Genomic DNA, 16,147 nt, shown 5'->3' with positions numbered 1-16,147 from the left:
TTAAATTTTTGTTTTTTGCAATGTTACTTAAATGGGTTGGTTTATATTCAGTTACAAACAATTGTGTAAGCATTGCTATATCACACGCCTTTACATCTGACTGAAGTATTATTGCCATTTGGATGTTTTACTTTTCTGATTTATAACAGTGTGTTCAGGAGTCCCAAGATTCAAGTTTTAAGTCTCAGAATCTCATATTAGGCTTAGGACCAGTATCAGCCACCAACTTTACAGAAGAACATTAGTTGGCATTCTCCTCTTTAAAGCTTTCATTACTCACTGTATTCTAAAGACTCTTTTCCTCCATGAGAAGCATCAAAGTGGTTTACTTGTTGCCCTCCAAGTTAAAAATCCTCCACATCTGACTTGGATCTTAGTACCTCCAGAAATAAGCACCATAAATGCAAACATTAAACAACCAAAACCTGATTATCACTTAGAAAAATAAAATATAGAATGAAAAAACTTTTTAAAAAATATTCACCTGTCTCTGTGAAGATGGTCAGTAGGCCAATTACACCGTTCTGTTCTCCTGACCTCCTTTAATTATTGTTAAGTGGAACATAAACTCTAAGGAAGCACAAATAAGATGCAATCAAGTAAAAAAAAAAAAGTGCACACACCTATTAAGTATTCTTGCGACAATATTTTAATCTTAATCTAACCAAATCTTTGGATTTACCTTTTAGTTTATAGGAAATAGGTATGGCAGGCAGATTCTAAGGCGGCTCCCAGTGATCATTTCCTGATATTCACAGCCTGTGTAATCCATTCTCCTTGAGTAACTTGCTTCCAATCAATAGAATACCTTGATGTTAAGGGGGTGGCATGTTTCTGGTTAGACTATAAAAATTCTGACTTTGGTTCTGCTAGCAGACTTTCCCTTGCTAGCTTTGATGAAACCACTTGCCATGATAAAAAGCTGATAAAACAAAAAACTGAGGGCAGGGGAGCCTAGGTGGTTCAGTTAGTTATGGGTCTGACTCTTGCTTTAGGCTCCAGTCATGATCCCAGGGTCGTGAGATCAAGCCTCACATAGGGCTCCACACTGGGCATGGAGCCTGCTTAAGATTTTCTCTTTCCCTCTTCCTGTCCCTCCCCACTCTAAAAAATAAATAATAAAAATAAAATAACAAATGAGGGAAAACATTTTTCAAATTTTTAAAAAAATATTTTATGTGTTTCAGAGAAATAATACAAGCAGGAGTTGGGGGGAGGGGCAAAGGGAGAAGCAGGCTCCCCATTGAGTGGAGAGCCCAATGTAGGGCCTGATCCAAGGACCCTGGGATCATGCCCTGGGCCAAAGGCAGACTGAGCCATGCAGGTGCCCCTGGAAAATATTCTTAAAACAAAACAAAACAAAAAAACTGAGGGCCGCCTCCAGCCAATAGCCAACTAGGATTTTAAGTCCTTAATCTAACAACTGAAAAAGAACTAAACACTAACCATGTAAGTGAGCTCGAAAATGCATCCTCCCCCAGTCAAGCTCTCAAATGAGCCAGCCCTCAGCCCTGGCTGATACCATTCATAGTAGCCTCATGTGAACAAAGAAACAGAGGATCCTGCTGAGCTGGGGCAGGACTCTTCACTCCCAGACTATTTCAGATAGTATATGTGGGTTGTTCTAAGCCACTTTACTTTTGGGGTAATTTATTAAGCAGCCATAGGTAATTAATACAGAAAAGTTACAGAAATGTTTTACAAATATAAAATTGGGGTACCTTGCATTCTGGAATGCCTAGACACTTCAATGATATTGAAAATAAAAATGGAGAAACTATTCTAGGTTGAGACCAAAGAGACATATAACCAAACAAATACAATACATAAATCTGATTATTCATATTAAATCTTTTTAAAAAAGTGATAAAAGGTATTATGAGAAAATAAGGAAATCTGAGATGGACTAGGTATTAGTTATTATGAAATTACTGATTCTCTTAAATACAGTGATAGTTATATGAATATTCTTTCAAATGTCCTTATTCTTAGAAGATACATATTGAAGTATTTAGTTGATAAGTGTGATATCTGCAATTTCAACAGTAGAAATAAAGCCAATATGGCAGAATGTTAACAACTGTAGAACTTAATTGGCAAGTCAATGAGTGTTCACTGTACTCTTTGAACTGTTCTGTACGTATGAACATTTTCATTAAAAAAACTGAAGAAAACCACATGGAATGATGATGTTAAATGAAAAAATCTTCATATTCTATCTTTAATCACAACTGCATTGTGTACTATAGACAGAATGTGTCACCCCTCCAATTCAGTACTTTGAAACGTAACCCCCAACATAATGGGGTCTTTGGGAGATAATTCAGTCATAAGGGTGGAATCCTCTCTAGGGAGACAGACCCCAGAGAGCTTCCTCCTTCTGCCACGTAACAGCCCTCATCAAACAGTGAATGTGCCAGCACCTTCATTTTGGATTTTCTGGCCTCCAGAATGGTGAGGAATAAATGTTCGTTTTTAAACCATCCAATCTATGGTATTTTCATTGTAGCAGCCCAAATAGACTAACACCCTGTGTATAATTTTCTACAGAAAAATATACTAGAAATTAGATTATAAATTATTTTTAAAAATTACTTCTTAAAAAAGAGAATAACATTTCTTAATCTCAAGTAATTTATATCTCAAGACCTTTAGGAAGTAGGATACATCACAAATGACCCTCTATACATATTTTTATCATTTCTTAACAAAATAACCATAGATACACAGTGATAACTGCTAAGGAAGCTATGTCCCAGTCTCATCCCCAGAATTTGTGAAAAATCTGTTTTTAGCTATGCTTCTTCCATCATTTAAAAGGAACATGAGGTAGGTTAAAATATCACTGCATTGCTATTTAGTCATAAACTGCAACTCCCATGGGCTGGCAGTAGCAAAATTAGAGCAGGGGAGTGGGGGGGATCACAACAGAAGCATGGTCATTTAAAAAATGTGATGCCGGATGGAGGATAATAGTTCTGAAATCAAGACAATAGTATGTCTTTTGCAGGCAACTGTCTTTCAAATGCAATATGGACATTAACTCCAATACTTTTACCACTGTAGGGGACTTGACAGTGTGTATCAAGTCTAAAGAATGTGTATTAATTTGGCCCACCAATTCCATGTGTAAAATGTAGCCTAAGGAACTAGTAAGACACTTAGGATATTTGTTTGAGTCGGCTTCATAGCTGGAAATTTATAACAATATTGGATAATAGGAAATGGATATATCCATATAATGTACTGTATTTATTAAAGTGGAGATATGCATACTGTATGTCAAGTTTAAAAAATCAGGTTATTGAACAATGTGTATCACACAGTCTCTTAAGAAAAAAAGCATGTTTACATACCTACTAATATGCCACAAGACATTAAGAATGGTTCTCTCTGGGTGGTGGGATTACAGGTAATTTTTATTTGATGTGTGTTTTATTTGATGAATATATGTTTTTATATTCACAAAAAAATATTAAGGGAACCATGGGAAAAAAAACTGAAAAAGGCTTTAAAATATCACAAAACCATCATATAACACTTATTTCTCAAGTGGGATTATCTTTTTTCTTTAGATAAATTGTATTTTATAATTTTTTTAATAAACATGAAATACTGATATTATAAAGTTGTTGTAAAGACTTGTACACTATAAGAAGCAAACAGTGTTTACAATTTGCCATGCCTTACAATTTGAAGAATGAACTCATGTTCTTAATGTCCTCCCATCATTCAAAGGTCCTACCTAGTATTTCAAAATATGTAGATAAATTGTCTGTACTTAAGACTGCATGCTAGACTCGACATGTTCACAAGAAAGCAGTATATTGCAATGGAACCAGGCTGACCTGGGTTAAACTCAACTTTTCCACTTAATTTTGACTTAACCATCTAAATCCCAATTCAACAAAAAGTAAAGCAAAGGTTCCTAATGGAGCCAGCCAACAGAATTTTTAAAATCTGAGTACACATCACAAAGTTGCAATTTAATACTCAGCAAAATACACATTCCCTCTATTTTGCTCATTCTTTTTTGATATTCCAAGTTTTTCCTTGAATCAATACAATGGTCAAAAATCTTTCCTCTCTTATTAGGGAAGGATTGTTCTTTGCAATTTGTCATTAAGCCAGTAAACAGATGGTTTTATATACCATAAATGTTGAGAATGCTGCCACTATTTTATGCAAAGTCCTCTTTGTGAAAAGATCTTTCCCACTTTAAAAAATAGGAATAGTTATGCTTCTCTTAAGAAACTCAAGTTCTCGTAAACACATTAAATTACATAATTAAAGTGCTGGTTTCTCCTTTGTGTTAATTGCTAGGATGTTCAGAGATAAATTTGTGATGCCTCTCTCTAGTAGTATGGTATGCACTTTTTTCTCCCATTATGATTCCTCCCATTATATTTACTTCTGAAAACAGAGACACCATCACCCTTCATCTAAGGGGTTTTGGAAATTACATATCAAAGTGGTTAGCCCCGTGCCCAGACCATGGTAGGAGCTCAAAAATACTAGTTTTACATGATAGGATCTGGACTTGCCAGTAACATTGTTATTGCTTGCACAGTTGCTTGATAAAATTCAACACATTCCAAATTCCCTTTGAGACCAATGGAAACGACCAAAAATAAACTAGTATCAAAACTGGAATGAATAATGAAGTTACCTTAAATAGGGAGGGGTGAAAGAAACTGGATCATAAACTTGGGAGTTAATTTGGGATCTTATCTTTCTGAACTGATATACAACCTAATACAGCTTAGTCAGTTGCTTTTCCTTCATCTACAAATGAGCCATCAAACAAATATAATTTCTATTTACTTAAATGAAGTAACTTAAATGAAGAAATTATTTTATATCTTTTCAATATATGGAATAATTTATACCAAAACTTAATTTTTGAAAATTCCAAAGTACTTATCAAAATAAGGCCTTGAAATATATCGATGCTGTTAAAAGAATCAGCAATAAAAATGAGTACAGCAGTAGTTAAATAAAAGTCAACCACGGACAAGTAACATTTTGGGGTATATAAGTAGTAAAAGCAGATTATATAAATAAAAGTTCTTATGTGGCAAAGGTATGGCCATTATGCCACTGTAGCAGTTGTGTTCTTGCTGATTTTAGCTCATTCTTAATTTGTTTCTAAACTCCTGAAAACTTACCCACATCACACAGGAAAATCTCACAGTTCATCAGTGCAAAAATTTTATTTCTTCTTTGTCTCCTCTTACCCCCACTTTACAAGATCTGAAATTTTACTTAATCCACAGCCTTTTTTTTTTTATCTTCTGTAATCAGTCATGTAAAATGTGAGAAAAAACACTAATCAATTTAGAATCTCAGCCACATCTCCATTGTTACAGTAAATTTAGGATAAGTCTACAGCATTCACTTACTTTAGCTGGTTCTGATACTGAGGCATATTTCTTTATTTGAGAATCAACACCTAAAGACTTGGCTAACTGTACAGCATTTAAATCATCACTGATAAGTGTCCCAAGAGCCACAAGGAGTCTAAAAGTGGCTTCTAGGTCTTGTACAACTTCCAAGACTGTGCTAATTACTGACAAGCATTGAGCTTTCCCTTCAATATTATGGTCTTTATGAAAACAAACAGAATAGTTCAGGGTCAATGTAGCCAGAGCAATGTGAATGTTCTTATTGCTCCCTGATTTCAGTTCTATTGCATGAGACATTAGTGATTCCCTCTGGGACATCATGAGCTTTTGTCCTGCCTGGCCAACAAAACAGTTGCAAAAAGTCCTCAGAGCAAGCAGCTGGTTTGCTGGCTTTCCTTTAGGGTTCAGAAGACTGATAAGATGACTGCTGAACTGAGCCCCTTCCTTTTCATTGCAGAAGTTCTCATTCACACTGGGATGTTTAATTGATAACCGAAGAATGTCAAGTGCAGGAAAGACAATATCTATTAAAAAGAAAAATTCATTAATGTTTATAAAAACCCAGAAAATTCCTATGACTGTTACTCAGTTTTAAAAATCTTATTTCATCAACACACGACCATTTTCAGAAAATGTTAAAAACCATGTGCCTGCTTTACAAAATACATATATTCCTAAACTTCTGTTAATTAATTTTTCTTATTTATAGAGACTGGATTTATTGTTATAAGATCATACATGCTTTAAAGATAATTTAATTTTTTTTTTTAAGATTTTATTTATTTATTTGACAGACAGAGATCACAAGCAGGCAGAGAGGCAGGCAGAGAGAGAGGAGGAAGCAGGTTCCCTGCTGAGCAGAGAGTCCGATGCGGGGCTCGATCCCAGGACCCTGAGATCATGACCTGAGCCGAAGGCAGCGGCTTAACCCACTGAGCCACCCAGATAATTTAATTTAAATGGATTATTATCTAGCCTGATACATACTGAGTATTCACTAAATCCTTGTGGAATGAATGGGATGGGGACCTTGCTTTTAAAAAGACCAAAGAGTTGAAGAGGGGAAGCTTTTTTTTTTTGAAGAGAGAAAGAAAGTGCACACATGACTGGAAGTGAGTTGGGAGGTGCAGGGAAGGAGAAGGAAAAATCTTAAGCAGGCTCCACACCTACTGTAGAGTCCAATTAGGGGCTAGATCTATCTCACAATCCCAAGATCATGACCTGAGCTGAAATTAAGAGTTAGATAACTTAACTGACTGAGCCACCCAGATGTCCCTAGAGGGGAAGTTTTTTTTTAATAGAATTCTAGTGGACAAATGCTAATAGGATGTTTACAGGTTGGTGGAGGGCTTTACATTCCAAGGACTGGGCAGACACCATCTGAATGAATGCACTCTATAATCTTAGCATACTAAAAGTAAGGAATCCAGAAATTATGTGCCCTGTGATACAAAGGTAGTATGCAGGGGTGCCTGGGTGGCTCAATGGGTTAAAACCTCTGCTTTCGGCTCGGGTCATGATTCCAGGGTCCTGGGATCGAGCCCCACATTGGGCTCTCTGCTCACAGGGAGTCTGCTTCCCCCTCTCTCTCTACCTGCCTCTCTGCCTACTTGTGATCTCTCTCTGTCAAATAAATAAATAAAATCTTAAAAAAATAAATAAATAAAATCTTAAAAAAAAAAAAAAAAGAAAGCTACATAATAATAATACATAGTATGCAGCATCATTTATAAAGGACATTCACCTAAAAAAAATCTGTTGAACCAGAATCTACTTATGTCTAGCAGGAACTATAGAGACAGTGGAACACATTAAGTGATCTGCCAAATTCACAATATGGGATATTAAGCAGGACATATGATTTTTCTTCTCTAATCAATAGCATGAAAAAGTAATAATAAGGGAGAGGACACTTTTGGAATTTAAAAAGAATTAAGTGAGTTAAAAAAATAATTATAGCAGACATTCATAACCTGGGTTAATAGGTTACAAAACGTTCCTGGGTGGTTTGCAGGGGATCCAGAAAAGCTCTGAAATGGATGAAATGGTACATGGATGGGGTTCATTACGTTCCATTCAGATTCTCATAAGGCATGAGACCAAATCAAGACTATGATTTACAACTACCCAGGGTTACTTTTACTCAATCTGGAAATACCAGTAATACTGACAGAAATGAAAAGATATACTTACTGCTTTTTAATTACATTTTAAAGACTGTTTCCATACCTTCAGGCCAGTTAATAGCTTTCCATAAAATCTGAAGTTGCTGGGCTGTGGGTTTTTCTGAAGAACTATTACATATGAGAGACAGTATCTTTTCAAGAAGTATCAAGTCATCCTCAGTTAACTTCTTCTCTTCAGGTGCAGTTCCATTAAGTTCCTTCAGTTTACCTAGAACCCAAATCCAAACTTAAAATTCTCCTAACTATAATTAACCAAATGTAATATAAAAATGTCAAAATTTTCAGTAAGAGGAAGGTAAGACTTTACAGGACAATTATCAAATACCATACAATAAGGATAAGGCCTATGAATGTTATTCATTGAGCACAGTAAAGAAAAGAAAGGTTACTGTGAGGATTTTTATTTTACCTTTATTTTCTAGGATCTTATGAAACTTTCTGCTTTACCTAAGTTTTAAAGCAGATGGAACTTGGAATTTTTTGGTTTTCAAAGCAACATCATGTCATTATACCCAAGTCTAAGTCAAGTCAATCCTCTATTTTCTCAAAGAAAAAATTTATAATGGCTCTTAGCTAACTTATGTCAATGTCTATGATTGTTAATGAATTAACTAAAGAGCTAAATATCTATTTATAATATTTAATTTATTCACTTAGTTCCATATGTGCTTTTGACATTACATTACTTTAAAAACATATTTGATGGAAATACTGTCTTTTGTTACCATATTCACATTTCATGAAACAATTTTTTAAAAGGATTTATTTATTTATTTTAGAGTGAGTGTAAGAGACCAGGGCAGGGGAGAGAGAGAACCTCAAGCAAACTCCTTGCTGAGTGTAGAGCCCGACATGAGGCTCAATCTCCTAACCCCAAGATCATGGCCTAAGCCAAAATCAAGAGTCAGAAGCTTAATGGACTGAGCCACCCAGGAACCCCTTATGAATGATTTTTATAAAGACAGTATAAAGGTTCATTCTGACCAAAACCCCCCTATTTTATATTGAGATGTATATGTTATCTTATCTCAATTCTCATGAAGTAGTAGTGGCAAACAGAGATAGTATTGTCAGTCCAAAAAGTACCTGCCATTGTTTTGAGAGAAACAAGTTAACAGAAAAAGCATTTTAAAGTCAACTGAGCAGTTTCATTTTAATGGACAATTTGAACAGCCTTTTATTATTATTTCTAAGGGCAACTAATTTTTTTAAGAGAAAATTTTTATTGTTCAAACACTTTACTTATTTGTCTTCATTATTTTTTTTTCCTGAAAACATTAAGATCTCAGGGAATGGGATTTATATTTTTCCCTTTCAGTTTTTTTTTTTTTCATTAAAATCATCATAAAGCATTTACCTTATATTTGTATAAGGCTTCTTGCAAGTATTAAGGGTCCATTATCAGACTGTGTATTTGCAGTCGACGCAGTTTTGTAATCCCACAACAGAAGTCTCTATCATGTAAGCACCCAGTTCCTAGCTCATGCGAGGAGGAGAAACAGTCTTGAGTGCACTGCAAAGAGTCTATGGATATGTGAGAAAACTATTTAATTAAAATGCACTTACCTAATATTTGTGTAGGGTTTGCCTGGTCAAAAGTGAGAGCCTCTTTTTTAGGGAAATAAATATTCACTGTTCTAGATGCAGCTGACCGGTAGGCACTATTCCCTATTTACAGAACAGAAGATGATTAAAATCATAAGGACCAGACAAAACTGAGATTCTTCTAATTCTTCTAATTGTAGGACTTTGTTTTCACAATTATTGAGATATGTATCTACTCAGTGCATGCAATAAACAACAATAAAACAACCTCAGAAAAAAGAAAATCTTATGATTTTATAAATGGATTATATTTGTTGATATAATAAATTTTAGTTTTTGGACTGGGAGCTTAAATGTAAAACAAAAGCCTTTCCATTTCATATTCTCTACATCCCTCATACTTCTAAGATTCAATCTAAATAACAGTTTTAAAAGATCAAAGAATACACAATTATGAAACCTTCCATTCCCATCTTAAGGCATATTGATCTCTTTCTTCTCATGACTTTTACTGCTTATTCCAAATGAGATAGTAGGTTTTGTCATTTTCTCCATCATTTATTTATTTTTATAAGTTTTTATTCAAATTCCAGTTAGTTAACATAAAGTGTAATATTGGTTTCAGGTGTACAATACAGTTATCCATCACTTCCATATATCACCTGGTGCTCATCATGAGTACATTCCTTAATCCCCATCACCTGTTTATCCCATACCCACACCTACCTCCCCTCTGGTAACCATCAGTTTGTTCTCTACAGTTAAGAGTCTATTTCTTGGATTGACTCTTTTTCTTCTTTGCTCATTTGTGGAATTTCTTAAATTCCACATTATGAGTGAAATCATATGGAACATGTGCTATATATATATACAAAGGAATATTAGTCAGCCATAAATAAAAGAATGAAATCTTGTCATTTCCAATGGCACGGATGGAGCTAGAGAACATCATGCTATGTGAAGTCAGTCAGTCACAGAAAGACTAAGACCATATGATCATTTTAATAAATCTCCCAAGATGTAGGTTCCTAAAGGGAAAGTGTCCTAGTCTTTTATGCATTTTTACTTCCTAAGTTCCTATTATAGTGACCAAAATGCAGTGTCTGACAAACAACTGGCCCAGCATGAAAATTTAGTACAATACATAGTGACTAAAGTCAATTAAAGCATAATTTAAACCTAATTTTTATTTTATCTGCATTCCAAATCTTATTTTTGTCCCAATGCAAAAACTAAGATATTTTTCAAAAATATGTATAAAACATTTAAATTTTCTGAATATATCAGAAATAGGAATAAGATAGGTAAAGATTAAGTTATGAGATAAATACACAAAATTAATTTTAATTGCTTAAAAAGCATAAAATATTTATCGGTGTGATCAAAGACGAGCTAAAAGACATTGCCTGAAGTCCTAGTCATTAGAGTCTCGTTGTGGTAAGGAGAATGCAAATCAAATACCGTCCAAACAATGAGATAAAACAAGAAGGAAAAGTACAGAGTGCAATGAGAGCTTATGATAGCGTACGTGATCCAGCAGAGGGCATATGTGAATGCCCAGGAAATATCATTTAATAAATACTATATTCCAAAATTTAATTAAAAAAAGAAAACAGAGAAAAAAGCCAACAATAATTTGTGGTCTAAATAACAAAGCAAATGGCTCAAGTATTCTAAAACAGCACAGCATCTACCAAACTCCTGAGAAAATAGCATGGGATACTCAAGAACCTGACACAGGCCAGTATGCCTGGGTAGAAAAAAGGCAGAGAGGAGGCCAAGAAAACATATTCAGTGGGAAACCATTAAAGGGTTTTAATCAATGAGAGTATAAATGAAGTTTGACTGTAAAATGATCATTGGCTGCACAGGCTCATGTAGAGAGCAACCTGGAGGACATTACTTCATCTGTCCAAGTAAGAGATGACAATAGGTGGACGAACGTATATAAAGTCCAGCATATGTACTCAACTATTAAAAACTCTAGCTTCTGAAAAATGGCAGCAAGCACGGTTAACTTCATACTCTTTTCTAATATAACAGCTACAGCTAACAATTACTAAGCATTTATTTGCATAAAGTGCTTTATATACATTTCGTAATTTTAGTAAACTCTTAACAACTCCATGAGGTAGATATGACTTCAACTTTACAAATGGGAAAAACAGAGGCACAGGAACAGAATAACTGGCTCAAGGCAAAATAGGTAAAAATTAGTGGAACAGAGATTTGAATCTAAGCACTCTCACTCCAGAGTCCTCAATCTTAATCATTATGTTATACTTCAATACCACCACTCAGGTTAGTTTGGCAATGAAAAAAGAGCTTACAAAAATCACCACATACCAAGTTGGTTCTTAGAGGGCTGGTTTGCAAGTATATATTTTATGATAGTCAAGAACATATTATGTTCCACATATATTAGTCTCTTGTGGAAAATACTAAGTAGGGAAAACACAAGACAGGACAGGTGTCAAACTTTCAAGAAGTGAACCACAAATTTAGTCCTGCATTTTATTAACAGTCAAAAAGAGGGAAGCATGTCTGCCTATATTCAACCATGAAGAACAAGTAAGATGTGTCAGACTCTAGGCAAGATACTAAGAATAAAAAAGAAAAGTTAATTGCTCAGAAGACGAGATAGCACAGGCCTAAATCACAACAGCAAATTTTTTTCTGGGTCCTCTTAAACAGAACATGGAGCACAGTAAATAACATTCTCTTTCTTTTAAATATTTTAATTATTTATTTTGACAGAGAGAAAGAGAGAGAGGAAGCACAAGCAGGGAGAGTGGCAGGCTGAGGGAGAAGCAGGCTCCTGGCAGAGCAAGAAGCCTGATGTAGGACTCAGTCCCAGGACCCTGGGATCATGACCTGAGCCTAACACAGATGCTTAACCAACTGGGCCACCCAGGCGCCCCTGAATAACATTCTCAATACATTAAGAATGAACAAAGGAGAGACGCAAAATAAAAACAAAAACAAAAAAAATCAACCCTCAGGTTTTGTAAGGGTGGTGAGAAGACCAGACCTATGACAGAAAAGCAGATTTTAATCCTGGCTACACATTAGAATCACACTGGAAGATTATGAAAACTACACTTGCCAAGGCCCCAAACCAGGGCAGCAATAGATTCAGTGAGCATCTCTGGAGATGAGGATTTTTTAAGCTTCCTACATGAGTCTAATGTGCAGTATGACACAATTCTGAGAATACTCTAAAAGCCAGGTCAAGAAATTTGATCTTGATCTACTATATGAAAAGTTCTCTAGCAAGAAAAAGATATGAGATTTCTCAATCTTTCATTAAATAAAAGTTCCAGTAAATTTTAAAAATCTAAAAAAGAAAAAAAGAAGAAGAAGAAAAATAATTGAAAAGTAGACAAGTGTGTACCTGTAAAGGGATCAACTCCAGCCATGGTAGTTCCCATATTGGCAGACCCTGGCACATAACGACCACCACCTGAAATGCAGTGACACATCTAGTAAGCAAAGGTAACTGCAAATTAAAGTTCAAAAGGGTCCTCTCTACACAGAGTAACTTATTTTCAATATGCATCACAGTTCAGAATGGCAATTTATACACATAATAAATGGTCTATGAATTTGTTTAGAATAGTACCTGGCATATAGTTGGTGATAAATGTTAGTCTTAAAAGTAATTCTCAAATTACAAAATAAACATTAGATGACTTAAACATTATAATTATAGATAGTAATGAATTGAAAAAGCATCAGTGGATTGGACAGAAGAAATTAAAAGGTTTCCATAATGAAATGTAAACATGGGATGCCTGGCTGGCATTAGAGTCTTGATCTTAGAGTTTTAAGTTCAAGTCCCACACTGGGTACAGAGATTACATAAAAAGAAAACCTTAAAAAATTAAAAACAATAAAAAAATGTGAACATTATTCTACTGAAATAGGATTAGCTAACACATAAGCAAAAAAGAGACTAGATAAGATTTAGGGATGCTATGGTAATAGCACTGTCTCATATTTGGGATCCTACTTATGGATTCTCATTGAAAATGGAAAGAAAGGAACATGAAAAAACAGTGTAGAGAAAGAATCAGCAGGATTAGGAGATGTTCAGAGTCCTGGATCAGCCCTCATGGGAAGAAGATGAGCTACTTTTCCAGCTCCTCTGAATTTAATATCTAGGAGTTAGTATAACTGCTGTAACACATATAGAAGAAGCAAACAATACAAAAGAAAAAAACCCCAAAACTGCAGATGTAAACAGATTAAAATAATGAAGAACACAGAATAAGAGGCTTTTTTGTTTTTACTAATATACTAGGTAGCATGCTAAGCATCTTTTTAAAAAAGATTTATTATTTCTAGGAGAGAGAAAAAGAGAGAGTGTGTGCATGCGGGCACATGCAGGGGGAAGGGCAGAGGGAAAGGGAGAGTGAAAACCAAGCAGAATGGAGCCCGAGGTAGGGCTTGATCTCCTGACCTAGAGAGCTCCACCTGAGCTAAAACCAAGAACTGGTTATTTAACTGACTGTTCCACCCAGGTGCCCCTCATGCTAAGCATCTTATATTTATATGCTCATTTAAATATCAATTAGATACCATTATTAATAACAGTATTTTAGAAGAAAGGTGAAGAACTTGTCCAAGGCATTAATTATGAGGCAAAGTATGATCCTACACTTTTCTAACTGTAGTTCTTCAACCATGTGAGAGTCACCTGTTCAATATGCAGATTCCTAGAGCCCACCCGTAACAGCCTATTGGTTCTCTGAATTGGATTCACTTTAAAAACGTATAAGGTGCTTTTAAAATTACTAATGGCAAACCAAATAACAAAGAACATTTAATCAACATCCATGGGTGAGAGATCAGGGCAGGAGTAATTTTTACCTCCTCACCAACCTAGTGTATCAGAATTATCTCTGTGGGAAGGACCTTAATGATGAGTTAAACAAGCAACCCAGGTGATTCTAACTGACATTAGAAGTTTGAGAAGCACATAAATAAGGAAGAGAAAAGAGAATTAAAATTGACCTTGGAGCTCCTGGGTGGCTCAGTGGGTTAAGCCTCTGTCTTTGGCTCAGATCATGGTCTCAGGGTCCTGGGATCGAGCTCAGCATCAGGCTCTCTGCTCACCACCCCCGCCTACTTGTGATCTCTCTCTCTCTACCTACTTGTAATCTATCTCTCTGCCTAATTGTGATCTCTCTCTCTTTCTGTCAAATAAATAAAATCTTAAAAAAAAAAAAGACTGACCTTAAACTATAAGCTGAATGGGAAAAACTCTTTGTCCCAGTGCAACTGGTAAAATTGGGGGAATATATACTAAAAATACTGAAGGCTTAAATATAGTCCGGGCATTTTGCTAAAAACTTCACATGTACTGTACCATTTAATTTTCCTAACATCTCAATATGGTAGGTACTATTATCTATTTTTTATAATAGTGTAGTTCAGTTATCCTAGTAACTCCTCAATTCTCTTGGATGTTTAGCATGCTATCTTGCATATCTTCATAATCACTGAATCTTCTGAGTTACTGACATTGTGCAATAGTGAGACATGCTCCAGTGATGATGGCCTCAGGAGTTCTCTTGATTTGGTTGCTATTGCTTGAAGCTTCTTTCTGTTCCAAGAAAAAGCTGCTAATGAGGTCTGAGAACTACGTTGTTCTAAGTTTCAGGGCATCACTATGTCTTGAATAAGTCATCACTTTATCTACTAATCAGATCCTTAATATCTTTTTGAATTGCATTATGTCATCAACGGTTTCCTTAATAACCACTGTGCCATCACAACATTTAGCTAGATCTTGATAGACGGTGACTATAGCATACTGGTTACCAATGCACAGGGTGCAGCTAAAGGCATCTGGGCCACCAATTCATTCACAGGAGAGAAGAAGCTCACTGAGAGTGATTCACAACTTCATGGTAGTGACCAAAGGTTGTGTGTTGGTCCAATTTATGGTTTAGACAGAAATCAATGTTGGCAAGGCCAGTGGATACTCTAAGTGCCAAGAATCTCTTCCCAAACTGGGTATGTTGTCGAGGAACTCTGGCTGATGATCCAACAACAGCATCATAAAATATGACAAAAACTACTCTGAAAACAGAGACTTCTTCAGCTGCATTCAAGTCCCAGCTTGGCAATTTTTTCCCAGTAGTGTTGATGCCGAGGCATGCATACCTTGGTAAATAAAGTCATTGTGAAGTGATACACCAACACTTCCAGGGCTTCATGAAGGCCATTAATAACATAGACTAGAAGAAATAATCCTGGGTGGACTGTGTTCTTCCAAGCTAAGGCACAATATGCCTGAACAGACTTCTTGAATGCACAGCTTCATCCAGTATCAGGGACTCACATGGCTCCTTCTTTGCTTGTGATCAGTAGAATCTCGCCAGTAATACCACTCATGCTGTGTCTTGGTTGGTGGGTTCCCCTATTATCTAATTTCACAGATAAAAAAAATAGGCTCAGAAAGGTTAAGCAACTTGCCAACTTCTCATAGCAAGTAAGTGGTAGAGCCAGATTTTGAACCAAGGTCTGTCTGACTCTAAAAATTATGCCCTTCATGACTCTTGCTCTCCTTTCAGGAAGGACCACTGGAGAAAATGATGAGTTCTAATAATACGCTATTTAAAAGTCATGAGAAAAACTACAAAATACTCCAGGAAAAAGCAAAATTAGAAATTAAAGAAAAGGAGATCCACCAAAATTGGAATATAGATAAGGGAATTATTATTAATGATGTCTCCAAAATGTAAATCTATATAATGCAAAATGCTATACATTAAATGAAGAAAGATACATTTATCAAAACCACGTCCCACCTGTAAAAGGATCTGCTGCAGGCAGTGTGTTAGAAGATCCTGATGAAGACCCCGGAACATACCGACCACCACCTATGCATGCAAACAAAGGAAAAGCTGAAGTATGCCAAAATTTTGAATTTCATAAACCGCACAACGCTTACATTAGAAGACTAAGCTTGGAGGAAAAACAGAAGAGCAAAGCTGTCACATG

The 16,147-nt window shown here is 35.6% G+C and overlaps 1 protein-coding gene across 3 annotated transcripts in view; it reads right to left on the bottom strand.

The window, feature by feature from the left end:
• Positions 1–5,197: 5,197 nt before the first annotated feature.
• The window catches only part of PLAA (phospholipase A2 activating protein), a 40,484-nt gene continuing 29,534 nt past the window's right edge, over positions 5,198–16,147 (bottom strand). Inside the window, exons 10-14 of one of the 3 annotated variants that reach the window (XM_044265564.1) lie at positions 15,955–16,026; positions 12,531–12,599; positions 9,158–9,259; positions 7,635–7,799; positions 5,198–5,929 (exon numbers count right to left, since the gene is read on the bottom strand). In XM_044265564.1, coding sequence (XP_044121499.1) covers positions 5,364–5,929; positions 7,635–7,799; positions 9,158–9,259; positions 12,531–12,599; positions 15,955–16,026 — 974 coding nt within the window. In that variant the 3' untranslated portion in view covers positions 5,198–5,363. Of the gene's footprint in view, positions 5,930–7,634; positions 7,800–8,940; positions 9,068–9,157; positions 9,260–12,530; positions 12,600–15,954; positions 16,027–16,147 lie in introns of those variants that run through there. The other 2 variants (XM_044265565.1, XM_044265566.1) reach the window with 2 other exon arrangements.

The sequence above is a fragment of the Neovison vison genome, chromosome 9, assembly GCF_020171115.1.
Source record: "Neovison vison isolate M4711 chromosome 9, ASM_NN_V1, whole genome shotgun sequence".
NCBI lineage: Eukaryota > Metazoa > Chordata > Mammalia > Carnivora > Mustelidae > Neogale > Neogale vison.
The sequence above is the reverse complement of the archived record's forward strand: the minus strand, read 5'-3'. Positions and strand labels throughout refer to the sequence as shown.